This window comes from Sclerotinia sclerotiorum, genomic scaffold (genome assembly GCF_000146945.2).
Source record: "Sclerotinia sclerotiorum 1980 UF-70 scaffold_9 genomic scaffold, whole genome shotgun sequence".
NCBI lineage: Eukaryota > Fungi > Ascomycota > Leotiomycetes > Helotiales > Sclerotiniaceae > Sclerotinia > Sclerotinia sclerotiorum.
Genome location: NW_001820827.1, coordinates 520,552 through 536,678, shown reverse-complemented (window position 1 = coordinate 536,678; position 16,127 = coordinate 520,552). Strand labels below are relative to the sequence as shown.

Sequence of the window (16,127 nt, the reverse complement as noted above, 5' to 3'; positions counted from 1 at the left end):
CCTTCTCTTCCAAATCTAATATACATGAACACTTTACAATTAAACGGATTTTCTTCCATCGACTAACTATACCAAAGCAGGAGTTCGGACATAAACGGGTTTAACAGTTCGCTTAATTCTGGTATTTTCCCCTGGCATTACTCGGCCGAGAGGAAAAGGGACCTCCCCGGATCCCGGGCGAAAGTATTTTAACACTACTTGGAAAAGATCTGATGGAGGATATATAACATGTTCTTTTGTATCTGTATTTTTAAAGGACAAAATCTTACATCCCTCACTCTTCCTTCGCCTCAGACACCACAGACTTCGAGCATTACTGATTATCAAGACCGATCAAACTACCCACGCCTCTTTTCATTCGAACATCGTATCTCATCTCTCAAAAGTACTTTCAGCCATGTCTCAGACTCAAAGGGAAGTAATCCTCATCACAGGCGCCAACACGGGCCTTGGATTTGAGATTGTAAAATCCATTTACGCTTCAGAGAGAGCATATGATATTATCCTTGGCGGACGTTCTTTGGCTAAAATTGAAGACGCTATCGACTGTGTTACGAAGGAGATGAAAGAATTGAATAGCAAGTTATATCCGCTGGTTGTGGATATCGAACACGACGATGCGATCGCCAGGGCATTTGAGGAAGTGAAGGAAAAATTTGGAAAGTTGGATGTGCTCGTTAATAATGCCGGTATGGAATTTACCCCATGATTTCATGCCTCTCCTGCCACTCCCTGATTTAGAGATGCTATGCAAGGAACTTAGGAATTTTTACAAACATATCTAACAATTTACCAGGCGCACAACTCGACCAACGACTCACCAGCGGAGAAATGTCCGAACGCGAAATGTGGAATAAATCCTGGGATATAAACGTATCAGGATCCCAAATCATGACATCCACTTTCATGCCCCTCCTTCTCTCGAACTCGGTGCCAAACCCACGTCTCCTCTTCATCGCATCCGGCACATCCAGTCTAGGCAACACGACCAATATGAATTTACCCCCAAACAAATACTCAGCTAAAGGATGGCCCAAGAAGAATTTCGACGGCAAAAATTTCAACGTGCCGGCGTACAGAAGTGCGAAGACGGGATTGAATATGATGATGCGGGAATGGTATCGTGCGCTGCATGAAGATGGGGTTAAGGTGTGGGCGGTAAGTCCGGGTTGGTTGGCGACGGGGTTGGGTAGGATTGGGTCGGATAGCATGAAGGGGATGGGTGCTATAGAGCCGTGGATTGGAGGTGCTTTTGTTAGGGGTGTGGTGGAGGGGGAAAGAGATGCGGATGTAGGAATGGTGATTGTGAGGGAGGGGGTCCAGGTATGGTGAGATGTTAATGGGAGGATGGATTTGTAGGTTGGGAATGCTTATCTTAGATATTTTGGGCTGTGTTGGTTTGGAAGTGGTATTGAGGAGGAGAAGTTGGTAAGGTCGTTGGCAAGTTACATGTAATCTTACTTTCATTTTACCACGCCAATATATTCCTTATCCTATTGTCTTCGATCTATCATTTCCCGTACTCATTAATAATTAATAAAAACGACCACTGATTCAAATTCACTCGATTACGATAGCAATTTTTATCTTTTTCAATAAAACCAAAGAGCAGTACTTACAAAAATCCTTCCTTGGAAGTATGCTCTGCCCATTATTTTCGAGACTCAAGTATAAGAATAAAGGATTCCGTTGTCCCATAAAGTAGAGAAAGCATGTGTGCAACAAAGTCGAATCAATACTACTGAGATCTTAGAGGAACAACTGAAATAGTCTGCACATCTCCAATACTCTACCATTTTCAGCATGCAAGGGGATAAATACCGCGTGTTTTTCTCACACGACAAAGCTATCCACGTACATTGATTCTTCGAGCGAAGTGTCGGAACAACGGGTAATAGTAGCATTAGCTAAAGAGCTGAGTTCTGAAGATAAAGTAACACTCATTGAAATGGCTCGTACAAACCGATTCTGGTTCTCGAATTCGTTGCTGCAACTGTGGTGAAATATCGCGGAGGGCGCGTTCCGAAGCAAAAATTCACGATATCGCGCAAATTGGTTGGGAATTTCTGCAAAGGGATAGGGGGATGAGGGAAATTTGGTTGGGTCGACTCCGCAGCAGATGCACATGCGGGATTATGAAGAGGGATGCAAATAATAGGCATTTTGAGAAGAGGAATCTGTTGGAATCAAAGAGGAAACTCTGGGTCCCTAATATGATTGATACTAGTGAGTATGCAGAGGAAAGGGAGGTCGATGGTGGCGAAGGAGGCAATGTAGGTGATATGGTTGATGAGGACACTAGAAGTGGTGCAGATAAGGGAAATGATGGGAGAAGACATTGATCAGGAGCAAACAGGAAACAAAGTTGGAAACAGCCAACGAGTCGAAAAAGAAAGTCAATCGATGCAAAGGCATAGTCTAAAGACCAAGAAACGTAGATTTTGATTAAGTGGTGTGTCGAATGAAAATAGTGGCGATGAACTAGTGGGACGCGCAGAGTCTGGGATGAATGTGACCGCGAAAAAGATATCGAAAGCTGTAAAAGAGAGAACGAGAAAAAAGGGGGAGGATCTCGAGAGATAAGATGGACCTGGGTGTTATTTATCAACTCTCCAAAAGGGAAGTCATGAATCATAGCACGTCTTCTAAGAGTTACAAAAAGAGTTTAGATATCTGATAGCAATGCAGTGATCATTATGTATTCCCTGTCCAGTTCTGAATTCTAGAATCTGAGGTGGTAAATAGTAGTTGAGGAGTGTTGACTCATACAATCCACGTCATTTTTCCATGCCCATTCACGTTCGAGAAAAGAATTTGAGTTGTCAAATGAATATGCAACTATTACCACAAGTGAAAATATAGACCACAACCGCAGTAATTTGTAAATCTTTCAGAACTTCTCGCATTACAAGGAAAATCAGAGGTCTGTAAAGAGGTCTGTGGAGGAACCTGTTTGTGCCGATCTTGGCTCTTCTGAGATACAGACACTCATTTCGCGTGACGAGCACCTGCTACTCGCAACAAGATACATGATCTAAGTTATTTTCCGGCACGGGAAGTTGGCGATGCAAACCCCAATTTCATGTACTCTATCCTACTCAATCACGGTATCAAGAATCTACTTGCGGACCCTTCAAACACTTACATGCAGCACACTTGCGAATTTCACATGAACGAAATTGTACCTTTAGAGTCTTTGTATAGGAGAACATTGAAGTTTCGGATGCTGAAAATTGTCCACAGCAAGAGATAGGATGCGAAAGATGGTTGGATATATATTAATGAATGGGCATGTGATGTGATGTGATTGATTATGCGCGTATAAGTGAATGGATATCTTCTCTCAGAAGGGTCTGGATACTAAAATTGATATGCTAGATGCATGATTAATGTGATTCTACTCTAGTGTAGGATGATGATGCGAGAGAATATTATCCTCGATAGACAGTAAAAACCACCATCACGGAAGTTTCTTCAACTCTATATCAACGTTTGTACCTGTGCCATATATTTCAACACTAGCACCCCTAGAAACGAAACACGAAACAGGCATGAAGACGTGCGACTAAATCCTCCCTCAGTTTCGTCCTCGCCGTCGTATGTTACAGCGCAAAGAAGCCCATTATACATGACAGCATCTGGGGAGCCATCGAATCCACGAAGAACCTTCCTCAGCCCCCGAACATAAGGATCGCGATTCGAAATTCCATCCAAACTTTTGACAGCCATCCGTAGACATCAAACGTGGAAGGATTCATCATCCCGTACCGAGATGTCTCCCCACTCAACTTCACTGCCACCTCCACGCCAAACACTCGCTCTCACTACAATCCTTTTTCTACATCTCATCCATTCTTTCTGAACAGTGTGCAATTAATAGAACGATTTTGAATCGCAGGGTGCACAAAGAAGCATCCTTCCATCTACACGAGCCGCTCCTCTGCACTTATTCGTTCATTGCGAAAGACAGGTGGATGGGATGAGCATGGCATAGAATCCGATCTCAGATCCTCCGTTTCGCGATATGCAACAAAAGACATTCCTGCCTTGCTATTCAGCCACTGAACTTATCTCAGGATTTATTAAGTAAGCATTTTCTTTATTCCTCAAGATGAGATAAGGCACAAGATGATATCCTAGTATGAATCAAGCTTCAGGCGAAATCCTTCTCGTATTGAAAGGATGTTTCGGGTAAGCATGAGACATTTACAGACAAATATACAAAGAGAGTACCAAAGTACCGTAGCTTTGCGGCGAAGTACGAAGAGGATTCAACTGCCGAACTTTCGTACAAAAGTTCTCCAATTCGTTTAATTAATCTCTTTGTAGTTCAATTTTGATTCATGTATGATGTGATTTAAGATATTGATGTACAGAATGTCTGAGAGCAATGCAGCTACACTGTTTTGAATTATCCACCACTTCAGCAGACTAGATGATAGGTAAGATTACAGTAATAAAATATGGTAGCAAAGGCACCATCTTTGCGCAAAAATGCTGAGAACCAGCGAGCCACAATTAGGTAACTAGCCCTTCTTTGTTTCGCCCTGCAGACACACTAACACTGGCACTGCAACTGCAAGATTGACATAGACAAGCACGGTAGACATCTAGTCTACTAGAAAGAGATGAAGGAAGAAACTTGTTAATAATCACTTGCTATAGAATAACCTGACACAATCTAGAAGGACCTAGTCCAAAGGATCTCCTCTTCATCCCAAGCCGTAGACACCGTCGTTTCAAGCTTTGATAATCGAGCCGAGCAAGCATTTGGGCAGAAATACCAGTCGGCATGTGATGTCATGCCTGATATTTCCATTTCCTTCAAATCTGAAGATACTGACCTAGAAGTAAATTATTGGAGTACAACAGATATAAATTAGACGCCAACACCGAGTTACTGGTCCAGCAAATACAACTGAAGAACATTTGCGGATAATTATAGAAGGGATGGTCGCTTTGGCGGTCTTTGGAAGCGCTTTCATAGTCACGAGCTCACAAGATTCGGGTCTAATAGCTAGGGTAAAAGTGACAGCGAAGACTACCCCGTAGTCAGGGTGGCTTCAATACCGATCTTAGAATTATATTTGAATGGTCATTAATGAATATATTAACGCTTTCCAGTTCGAACCCCGAAAGAATTCTTGTGTCTTTTACCCACGGATTGGTGCTCGACGATCTAGATCTAAACAAGGAAAGAAGCGGCAACGCGGCGGACGGCGATCAATTCCCGCAGAATGAAAAACAGAGAAGTTGAGACAGCCGTACCTTTGTCTCCAGTAATAATCCTGAAAAGCTCAAGCTTTAGTAGATGTTTCATGCATACCTGCATTAATTTATCCCTGTTTAGAGCAATATTTTATTCATGTGCATTCTTGGAGTGGAAGCTAGCCAATTAGCGATGTATCAGATTCTTGAAGAGAAGATGGAGAAATCTCGTGAGCCAATCGATTAGAGGTTGTGTATCTTGGAAGATGCAGCCCGTAATCTTTTTAATTTATGAATGCGGGCAGATTGGACATTGAGCAAGCGCTCGGTATTTCGTTTTCTGCAGAAATGCACTATGCGATGTGCGAAATAAACCGCACTGTACAGCTTTTGACTTAGGCATTTAAGTTTGTGATGTCGTATGATGAGTGGCCAATTTGAATTAGATTACTGAACGGCAGATGATCTCACTCAGAGATTAGTTAGTTGATGAATCTAAGATATTGGACAATGATATGATATGATATTACTGTGTAGCTATAGAACTTAGTGTTCTACATCCTATATCGTGGGAAGTACCTCGCTTTAAGTGAGAAAGTATTACCAGTACATCAGCATCTTGAAAGTTGGGCTAAGGCGTGAATGTGGATTGTATGTGAGAATTTACCGAATACTCTATTTTCGGGATCACTGCATCACATCGTATAGTGGATCCCAGAGCAAGGTAAACAATAGGTACGAGATTGAATTCACTCTATGGTGGTACATACATATCATATGTGTGTAAACGCCGAGTCTAATTGCTGAAAAATCAAGTGGTTGAAAAAACTCGAAAGAAAGATACTTCGCGCGTACCTGCTTTTCTTTGCCTACTGCTTGCCTAAATTCCTTGGAATTTAAGTTTTCGGGGATTTTGTTGCGAATTGTAGGAAAAGCGTTAGTAACAAATGCATGATATGGATGATGATGATGATCTTCGTGGCTATCTATGCGGTCCATCTCTACGGAGTATTGTTACCATATCGTGACAGAAGAAAATTGTATGAAGTGTTCAAGAAGAAATCCTTCAGGAAAATGAGTGATGGATGCCCGTATTCCGTGGTAGCCCATTTACACAGCTTGATCGCTTAATTTTCGGATTCTCCTTCATCTAGGATTCACCATGAAGAAACATCACAGCACTCAAAAGATTTTCTCTGGAAGTTAGATCTATCCATTCCGTGATGATTTGGATGGCAGTACCTTGCTATAATTCAGATATGTATTGTGCAATCAAGTTTTAAATTGATGATCAAACAAGTACCGCCATTTATACTTGACCTGATTTGGAAGATCTACCTGCGTTATACCTTGAAATTAAATGCAGGAACCGATTCGAGAAATCCTCCCGAGAAACTGTGATCGATGATGGGAACAGCTCCCAATTTCGATGGCGAAGGTACTTCCATATGGCCGCGATAGAAATTCATCGGGAGGTGAGCATCGGATTTCGGTTTTAGGGGGCAATGTGCGCAAATATTCACCTCTTGCATTTTGGGGGTGCGGACGCCATGGATTGGCTATACTGAATATACATCCCACCATACGTACTCCCCGTACAGGTAAATATGACAAGGTACATGCTCTGTGTGTCATTTTATGGCTCTAGATGCAGTGAGGGCTGCATTGATGCGTGTGGATTGATTGGCAGAATTAGAGGGGTCCAGTTCAGAGTTCCCGCCGCTATAAGGTAATGCATTGATGGCGGGGATATACTCCTGACTAGTTATGACTGGTAAAACCTGAGAAACGATGAAAGAGCAAAAACCGACAGAGATGAAGGACAAGATTTGATTTTATACTTTCACCACGACCGAAATGGATGGATATTATAGATTGCCGAATGGTCCCCTGCCCAAAATACACCCCAAGTGTGGATGAAAGTAGCAACGGCATTCTAAAAACAAAGCGAACTGTTGAATATATCGAGGGTTGTGGCAAAAGATTTTACCACATTATCACCATTTTGGAAGACCTGGACCAAGGCCACGAGACAGATATCCTCAAGCTTGAGGACTGAAAGATTGGCAGGGCATCTGGCAACCCATGTACCTCTCAACGGTTCGAAGTCATCACGGAAAACCAGTAGGTACCTGCATTTCTGAGGCAAGGCGAGAGATCCCTCAGCACTGTTTCATGTTAACATATCTACCCTTCTGTGGACTTGACGGACGCGGGACGACAGACTAAACTTCTTCGTGACTCGCGTGCGGAAGTATCCATCTTCGAGCGGAGGTCTCAGGTCGCATCGTTTGTATCAACCAGAAGGGTGGTATTTGAGGATTTCAATCCTGGGAAATTCATGGGTCTACACGTCCACACTGAGTAAGTTTACCGTCATAGCAACGGCCATTCAACAAGTTCAACGCTCAGATCGCGCGCCATCCACGCAGCGGCATTTTACACTTCGTTCTCGAAGCTCTTTGCATCCCACGCTCATTCATCGGCATCTAGCAGGTGAGAGAACTAGAAGTACGATGCACTGGTACTCTTTTCAAGCCTTACGACCACTAAGGTCTAGTTAGAAACCTAACAAAATTACGAAGTAACTGAGGATCTTATCCTTCAGATTTTTGAGTCAAGATTGCTGCCTTTCTGTCAAGTCAACGCATGAACCTTCTTCGGTCTTCCAATGTACCAATGTATTGCACTGACTGGACCCTCTGTGAGATGCCATCACGAATATTTCTCGCCTCATTTATTGACAACCCATGCCCCACAGGATCCATTCCCTCCCCCACGCGAAAAAGGTGATTTTTTGTTATACATGGTCTTTCCATTTCTTAACAAGACCAAATATAGAAACATGCGGTCTTCAGCTTTCTCAACTGCGAGTTCCGAGTCCCCAAGCGGTCGTACTAGCCGATTTTGTGATACCTGTATGGATGTCCAATTCTAAATCTCGTTCCCAGTGAGAATAATACTCCGCTCTCCCTGCCGGGACGACCCTCCATGCTCCACTAATAGACCAGTGATTATTAGATCGTCATATCAATGAAAGAGGTTTCCTTTCTGCTTTCTGTGAGGTTCGACCGAGAAAGCAGTTTGCATAGGGAGGAACCACATTATTTACTCCCGATGCAAGAAGCATGGTCCAGACATGCAGATGGCAAGGTTACGCGGAGATTACATGTCGAATGAGGTATACGAAGCCGATGCAAGTGGTGTCATAACTCAAGAGACAGCATAATCACATGAGACCTTAGCACGGGCATCATCACAACAAGGAATGAAACAGAAAGAGAAGAACCATTTCCTTATTCAAAAGATATATGTTTCATATTCCATGAACTTAATCCTTTCATTATGAAAGTTCTTTGTGAAATATTATACTGTACCCAGTTTTTCAAATAACGAATGATTCTCTTAACGTTGATCTAAGGTTCTAGAGTGAGCTTTGGTGATTCCATTTTCTTCATTGCCTGTAGGTCCACTCAAAAGACCTGGCGAACTATGGATAGAGGTAACTACAGTGTAAAAAAATCAACCCTGAAACACAAATTTCCTGCTTTCCTTTCCTGAGATGCTGCACCAGAAACAAAGCCACCACCTTGAAAACGGCACGGTAATATAGATTCCTAGGAATGGTACGCCTCCATCCATCGCCAGTTTATTATCGGGGTTACACTTACGTTACATTCGGTTAAGCTTCGCCTCGTTCCTATTCCTACCTCATTCTTACTCCTTGGGTAAATCATCAATGACATGAAAGAACATGGACAGGCAGATTGTATACATGCCTGAGATGAGGTAACTACCTAGGACAGGAAGACAGTTTGACAGTCACTGGAGGAAAAGGGAGAGGGCAACCAGAAACAAGCGCCAGGAGCAGAATGTGCCGCGTGCAATCTTACCCTTGATCGGAATACTTCTCAAACACGAAGGCCTAAGATGATAGCATCCCATTGGTATTCTGACAGGGCTCTTAGCCACCAGGAGATTTTCACATCTGCTTTATTTTATGCAAGTAGACAGATTTATGATAATAGTAATCTTAATAAGCCATAAACTCTAGCAATAGAAGCCACATTGAGGTGGAAGTATGGAAAATTAGAATCAATCATTCGGTTATTATTTTCCTGCTAGGCTTTACAAATACAAATATCCATACCATAGGCGGGTAGAGGGTAGCACGAGAGTATACAATTTTAGATGATTCGATTAATTGGTTGAGAATCATTTGGTTCACGAGGTGTACAAGTCATGTTCATCGTCCGTCAGCTGTGTCCAGCCAGTATTTTGGCCTAGATGAACACCCCACAGCACAAAAGCAACCTATTAATATTTGCTTTTCAACGCTGTTTTTAAATTATTGCCCAATATCAGCATCATGATGCCCTAGCGGTTACTTTCTTGAGTCGTGCAGTACATTCATTCTGTATGGTCTTCTGCATTTGATGCTGCTTTACCGATTTGAAATGAACTTGTTGATTCCAAAATAATGTGTATGGTCTAATATCAAAAATTGAGGGTTATGATTTGAATAATGCAATATAACTCTTTAGGCTCTTGTCAACTGATAGTTGTATATCTTCTAATGAGTTTAACATAATTACCTAGTAATTTGATTCTAAATCAAAGACATCACTAGCGACCACTTTCTTATTATGCGGTTATCTCTTGTCTCACTGTGAAAAAGGTCATTCATTATTCATATTATTCGTTGCTCTAGAAGGAAAAGGATTTCCATTTGACATCCACTTTTTTATATCCAAACCCACCTGCCAATTCTTTCTCAATAGTAAGAGATTAGAAGTTCACGGAATCCATATCAACTGAAGCATGGAGAGGAAGTTCGGAAAGGGAATAGAAGGGAAATTATACTCTGTACACTCCGTTGTAATACTGTATTTTAAAACTATACATATCCGTACCGATGAGGAGAAGAAAGCCATTGCAACAACATAAGCACGCACGTTCACGCTCCATCTCCGAAATCTTTATTAGCACCACCCTTAGGATTCTGTACTACTACCTAATACCTTTCACCAGTACAGTATTCCATCCTTCGGTCTTCAGTAAACTCCCTTCTTCTTGCGCTCCTTCACCTGCATTCCGCATACAGCATACATAATCCATACGACCTTGATAAACTTCAACTTTCTCCCCCCTGGAAGCTTTGCTTCAGATCACGATAGTAACCAATCTGATCTCTCGAACTTTCTCCAAACTAGTCACTTAAAGCTATCACCAATAAACCCTGTTCAATACCTAGGTAGTTAGTTATTCAACGACGTTTTACGAACATTACGACCTCCAAACAATAACGGGCAAACACAAGAAGCAAAAGGTTGTCTAATAACCCATCCATCTCTGCCCCTCGAGTTTGAAACGGCGACATCTATCTGTAAAGCGGTCCCAGGAGACTCACGACTTAACCAACGCGTGAGGCACGAACTATTCGCACTATTCGAGCGATTCGAACTACGATTACAGTAGATATTTCCACTTTATCTGTCTGGGATATTCCTTTCGATCCATTTCAGCAACTAATAATAATATCAAGTCAATCAAACCACGCGCGATCCAAGCTCTGGAGATCTTAACTTTTAAAAGAGCAAGTGAAAAAGATTGGAGACGACATCTTTTTTTGAGCACAAACCCAACCCCTTGACCCATTTTCTTACCACACCACATCTGGGCACTCCCCAATAAGCAAAGCGAGGGTAAAGCAAAAGGGTAAAGCAGAAAGCCAAAGCCAAAGCAGCGAGCGCGAGCGATTGTCATCCTTGAAAGTATTACCAAAAACAAGTTAGGACGAAAAGGGAAAAAGGCACAGAGCGGCCTATAATTCCACTCATTTTACCAGCGTTCTTCCTTAGCTTACATATCCGTTCTCCGTTCCCTCGCCCGTTCGTTCTCCTAGACTCCTTCCTATCGATTATTTCAAATATTATTATTATTTTATTATTATTGTTATATTATTATATTATTATTATTATCCCTCTTCCTATTCTCTCTCACCCTACCCAGTTGTCCATCCATCCAAGTGCACACCACTTACACCCACATACCACCACCCACCCACATTCAACACCCAGGTAAATAAAAAAAGATCCAAGGCCCCTACCACATTTCGACCGCGCAGACCAGGTCCAAAAGGCTCAGATTTGAGATTCTCAAACGACTATTAACTCAACCCTTCCGTCTTAAACCCCCCGTGCCTTCCTCATCTCAAACTCGAAAAAAATATACGTCTCTCATTCTCGTCGCAGGTCGCCCGTACATCGAAAAAGCTTCCACCCCTCAGCCGCAGTCAACCTTCTCTATTGATCGCAGCATTCACCCGAGGGTATCTCTTCATTTACCGACCGAACGAAACGGGAACGAAATCATCGCGACGAAAGAGATTGGATTTTGTTTTTAAAAAGTGTTGTTGTTGCAGCCTTTTTAATTCACATCTTTTCGCTCGCTGAAGCTTTTATTTCCCTTCAGTCCTCCGGTCTACCTTTTACATAAATCCTTTCTCTTAATTTAACCAAACCGCGATTAGACGGTTTTGTTTCTCCTTCTTTTTCTTCTTTTTCTTCATCACTTTTCTTCAAATACATTTCAGAAGATTCGTGTCGAGTTCTTGCTGGCCTCGAACCCCTCGAACGTCAACTGTTCCATCTGGCTTTATCTGGGAGCAGGCCCTCCATCTGAACATCAACCCCATCATTCCATAGAACATCCCCACGATACCGATACCAATTCATTTCTCTGACGCTCGCTTCAATCTTCGATATTTCAAGGATACTATCTATTGCCTCACGTCGTTGCTGACATTTCCGTTGATTCATAAATTAATCAATACGTGCCATACTTCGATACATTGTGTTCCTCAGCCTTACGGCCCTGCCGGTGTTCCGATTTCCTTATCGATCCAATTGATATCTTTTCACTTAAAGAACAACTTCTTGAGTCGTCGTTTCGACTCAATTGAATGGCGCATATGATGTATTCCCAACACCATGCGACGATGGCTCCTCCACAAAAACCAGAGACCTTCATGCTGAGTAGTGAAGCACAACAAAGTCTTCCTCAAGATGCTCAAGTAGCCCTTCAACAAGTCGACAATCGTAAGTATAAATAAACAATACTCATAAGCATCTTACTGACTTGGTGCCAGTAAAATACTTTTTAATATCTGCTCCTGTTGACTGGTCGTCGGATCAATATATCAGACGATTTCTTCTTCCAACCGGTGAATACGTTTCTTGCGTGTTATGGTATAGTGAAGCGTTTCTTTATTAGGAGTGTAGTGGAGCTAATGATTGAATAGGAACAACCTCTTTCACATTTCCGGTACTGACATTGTAAGATGCCTGTCCTTCCGATTCCAAGCCTTTGGCCGACCGGTCAAGAACTCAAAGAAATTTGAAGAGGGTATCTTCTCCGATCTGCGAAATTTAAAATCTGGGACCGATGCCTCCCTTGAAGAGCCAAAGAGTGGTTTCCTCGATTTCTTATACAAGAACAACTGCATACGAACTCAAAAGAAACAAAAGGTTTTCTATTGGTATAGTGTGCCACACGATAGGTTGTTCTTGGATGCACTTGAGCGGGATTTGAAGAGGGAGAAGATGGGACAGGAAGCTACAACTGTTGCAGTTAATGAACCAGCTTTATCTTTCGAGTTTGACTCATCGCAGTCATTGTTTGAGCAACTCACAAAGGCCCAGCAAGCTAACTCTTCGTCATTTTCTGCGCAACAACCTTCGTATAACCCATCACAATCAACATCCCCAGTCATGCGAGCGATAGATTCAATGCCTCCTCCACAGATGGTCCCACAAGCTATGGCAATGCCAGAAGAGATGAGCCACATGGCAGCTTATCAACAAATGACGATGCAGCAACCACAAATGCAACCACATCAACATCATCAACAGCAGATGCAACAAGTTAAGAGGGAACCAGATTTCAACCGCGTTCAATACAACCAGAATGGTGTCCCGATAGGACAAACACATCAGCGACATGCCTCCATGCCTGCATATGGATTGGAGTACTCTCCCGCTCCCTCATTTGTTTCATCACACTACGAAGATTACAGTGCTCGTGGTATCTCATATGAACCCATTACTCCACCTCAACAAGCCCTTGGAATGGGAGCTGAGCCCGCTTACATCGCCAATGAAGAAACTGGTCTCTACACAGCAATTCCGGATCATATGGGTGGTGTTAATGGTCTACACACGATGATGCAGTTACCCCCATCAAACTTGTCTGGCCCACAATTTTCGCATGCAACCAGAGGTTATGGAGCAAACAATGTCTATTCAGTGATTGAGGGATCTCCAACTTACAAGCAAAGGAGGCGCCGCTCGTCGATTCCACCTGGAGTTGCATCCATCGTTGCAGCAGCGGCAGCAGCTGGTCAACATTCTCACCCAGCTCATAGACCGTCGGACCTGAGGAGATCGGTCTCGCATTCTGTTGGGCCGGTAGCTGAGGGCGACGAGTCAGGCGAAAACTCTCCACCTGGGCTTACATACAGCAACCAAATACCCCATCAAATGGCACATCACAAAGAACTCATTGATTTCTCCCGACATGGAACCCCACTTTCCACCGTAGAGGGTTCTCCACACGTCAACCCAATGTCCTTGCAACAACCAGACTTCCAATTAAATGATGATCTTTCAGGGGATAGTCCACTGGATCACTCACCTCAACGAGGACACATGCAGGGATCCGGTGGAGTAGTGCGAAGAGCACGAAGCGCCACGATGATGGAACTTGGTCCCTATCCCCAAAAGTCGCACTCATGCCCGATTCCCACTTGCGGCCGTCTGTTCAAGCGTTTAGAACATCTTAAACGGTATGTTCCATATTTTCATTTTTCTTCATTTCATTTGTCCGGCTGTAGATCAAGCCGCTGACCTACCCCCCCTCCAGACATGTGAGAACCCATACACAAGAAAGACCCTACATCTGCCCACACTGCAGCAAAGCATTTTCCCGCTCAGACAACCTAGCCCAGTATGTTACACATTATTTGAATTTCATCCTATCCACAAAAAGCACAGCACATCACAGCATCCCTCGCCTCAATTCGATAAAGGGTATTTAGAACATGAACTAACAATGATTCAATAGACATCGTCGCACACATGATCGTGGTGATGGATCTGAAGGTGCCTATGGCAGCTACAGTGGCGAAGAAGAAGATTTCGAGGGTGAAGATCACCTTGGATCTCTTGAAGACGCATCTCCAAATTCCGAAAATGGCTATCTCCCACAAAGCATGACGTCGAATTTTCACGGCATGCCTATGTCAATGGGAATGATGAATTCTGGTATGGCTGCCCCCAGTCAGCTTATCAACACACATCAACTCATGCAACAACCAATATAGAGTTCTTCCCAAACTCACCGTCGTCTGAATCATAAAAGTCTCTCGATGTCATTCTATTCACCATTTAGTCAACTTTGACACCATCCACTATCCCACTTGTATATGATTCTTTTAGTAATTTTTTTCTCTATTTTGTTTTCATTGCATAGCTTTGCGAGTTCTATTGTATGCTAGACATTGCCATTGGCTCGCTTCAAGTTTTTCTCTTTACCTCTATCTCCTTTTAGTTTTTCTTTGATGCGGCTTTTCTATGGGCGCTATGGCCTGTCGTGTTGGTTGGAGCTACTTGGGATTACTCTGATGATCATGATGGATTTCTTTATGAAGCTTTCAACACCCTCGCCAATTGAGTGAGTTTGTTCGGACAATTGGGAAAAATAGGTGTCTGTAAGGGAATGAAGGAACAGAAATTTCTCGGACTGGTTGGAGTGGGTTGGCAGTGGCAAGTAATGCAGGGTGGATATCTTGCTTGTTTTGCCTTGTCTTGCCATTGGTTGATAAACTATTGTGCTCTTTATCTTCTCTTATGAAGTAGATGAACGCCTAGACTGGGACTAGTTTTGTATGCGATATGCAATGTGATTTCTTTTTTACGGGGTTCCTCTGGACTGGGTCGGTTGGGGTTTGAGGTGGTGGTTTTCTCGTGGCGATTTGTGCATTACACACTGAGAGGAAGAAGGAAATCAGGCACGCGGAAATGGATCGCTTTAAAGATGAAAGGAGACGAGAGATGAATCTCCTTGTGTACAATCAAAAAATGTTTCCGTGTCTTTATCTTTCTTTTTCTTGTCTTGGTACGAGGATTGTGCGATGTGGATCTTGATATTGATCTTCATCTTGATTTTCATCTTGATTGATATGAGATGAGATGAGATTAGTTTAGCGGAGTTAGTAAGAAGTGCATAGCGGATAAGATGAGATGAGATGAAGAGAATTTATAGACAGCGTTATACCCTACTTTTTTAGTCTGTGCTTGTACTTGTGATTGTGATTGTGCTTTTGATGATTTGATGGATTGATGTGAGGTGAGATGAGATGAGATGAGTTATTTTGCTTGGGTGTTTTGATGTGATGTGATGCGGTATATATGGATGATAGATATATAGATAGGTGTGGTACAATCTTGATGGTTTTTTTATTCAATAGTTAGTTTTATAAGTGTATTTTTATATCCATTTTTGTATTTTTGTATGTATTAGAGAGTGTAATGTGTAAGATGTGTTAGATGTGTTAGATGTATAGTATGTATAGTATGTATAGTGTGGGATTGAGATGTCAGGAGGGAGGTATATGAAAGTATGTAGTTTGAGATGATACGGTACGAGATACTTGGTTGTGTTGAAATGGTGGAGATGAATAGGATAAGATGAATGGGATTATGAGTGAGATAGGGAGAGATAGGTGGGGGTTGGGGGGTTGTAAAGATAGAGTTAGGATAGGGTAGGGTAGGGAGGGATAGGATTGTGAATTGAGGTATATATATATTTGTATATATTTGTATATATTTATATTTTAGAAGTTGTTTTGGTGATGTTTC

The 16,127-nt window shown here is 42.5% G+C and overlaps 7 protein-coding genes across 7 annotated transcripts; 4 read left to right on the top strand and 3 right to left on the bottom strand.

Annotated features, from left to right (window-relative positions):
- Positions 1–397: 397 nt before the first annotated feature.
- Positions 398–1,455, top strand: SS1G_07142 (hypothetical protein; the record flags this gene model as incomplete). The annotated part of the gene is made up of 3 exons (XM_001591646.1): positions 398–689; positions 797–1,323; positions 1,360–1,455. 3 exons carry the CDS (start codon positions 398–400, stop codon positions 1,453–1,455), a joined length of 915 nt encoding a protein of 304 aa, XP_001591696.1.
- A 680-nt stretch (positions 1,456–2,135) lies between these two features.
- Positions 2,136–2,342, top strand: SS1G_07141 (predicted protein; the record flags this gene model as incomplete). The annotated part of the gene is made up of 1 exon (XM_001591645.1): positions 2,136–2,342. The coding sequence occupies one exon, from the start codon at positions 2,136–2,138 to the stop codon at positions 2,340–2,342; it is 207 nt and encodes a 68-aa protein (XP_001591695.1).
- A 2,121-nt stretch (positions 2,343–4,463) lies between these two features.
- Positions 4,464–5,257, top strand: SS1G_07140 (predicted protein; the record flags this gene model as incomplete). The annotated part of the gene is made up of 3 exons (XM_001591644.1): positions 4,464–4,522; positions 4,884–5,048; positions 5,125–5,257. 3 exons carry the CDS (start codon positions 4,464–4,466, stop codon positions 5,255–5,257), a joined length of 357 nt encoding a protein of 118 aa, XP_001591694.1.
- A 1,294-nt stretch (positions 5,258–6,551) lies between these two features.
- On the bottom strand, positions 6,552–6,740 carry SS1G_07139 (predicted protein; the record flags this gene model as incomplete). Its single annotated transcript, XM_001591643.1, has 1 exon — positions 6,552–6,740. The coding sequence occupies one exon, from the start codon at positions 6,738–6,740 to the stop codon at positions 6,552–6,554; it is 189 nt and encodes a 62-aa protein (XP_001591693.1).
- Positions 6,741–7,144: 404 nt separating this feature from the next.
- SS1G_07138 (predicted protein) lies at positions 7,145–7,470 on the bottom strand (the record flags this gene model as incomplete). The annotated part of the gene is made up of 2 exons (XM_001591642.1): positions 7,145–7,376; positions 7,421–7,470. The coding sequence occupies 2 exons, from the start codon at positions 7,468–7,470 to the stop codon at positions 7,145–7,147; spliced, it is 282 nt and encodes a 93-aa protein (XP_001591692.1).
- A 2,947-nt stretch (positions 7,471–10,417) lies between these two features.
- SS1G_07137 (predicted protein) lies at positions 10,418–11,798 on the bottom strand (the record flags this gene model as incomplete). The annotated part of the gene is made up of 5 exons (XM_001591641.1): positions 10,418–10,458; positions 10,490–10,671; positions 10,875–10,975; positions 11,075–11,121; positions 11,696–11,798. The coding sequence occupies 5 exons, from the start codon at positions 11,796–11,798 to the stop codon at positions 10,418–10,420; spliced, it is 474 nt and encodes a 157-aa protein (XP_001591691.1).
- Positions 11,799–12,208: 410 nt separating this feature from the next.
- Positions 12,209–14,590, top strand: SS1G_07136 (hypothetical protein; the record flags this gene model as incomplete). The annotated part of the gene is made up of 4 exons (XM_001591640.1): positions 12,209–12,312; positions 12,512–14,053; positions 14,131–14,214; positions 14,332–14,590. 4 exons carry the CDS (start codon positions 12,209–12,211, stop codon positions 14,588–14,590), a joined length of 1,989 nt encoding a protein of 662 aa, XP_001591690.1.
- Between the last annotated feature and the right edge of the window lie 1,537 nt (positions 14,591–16,127).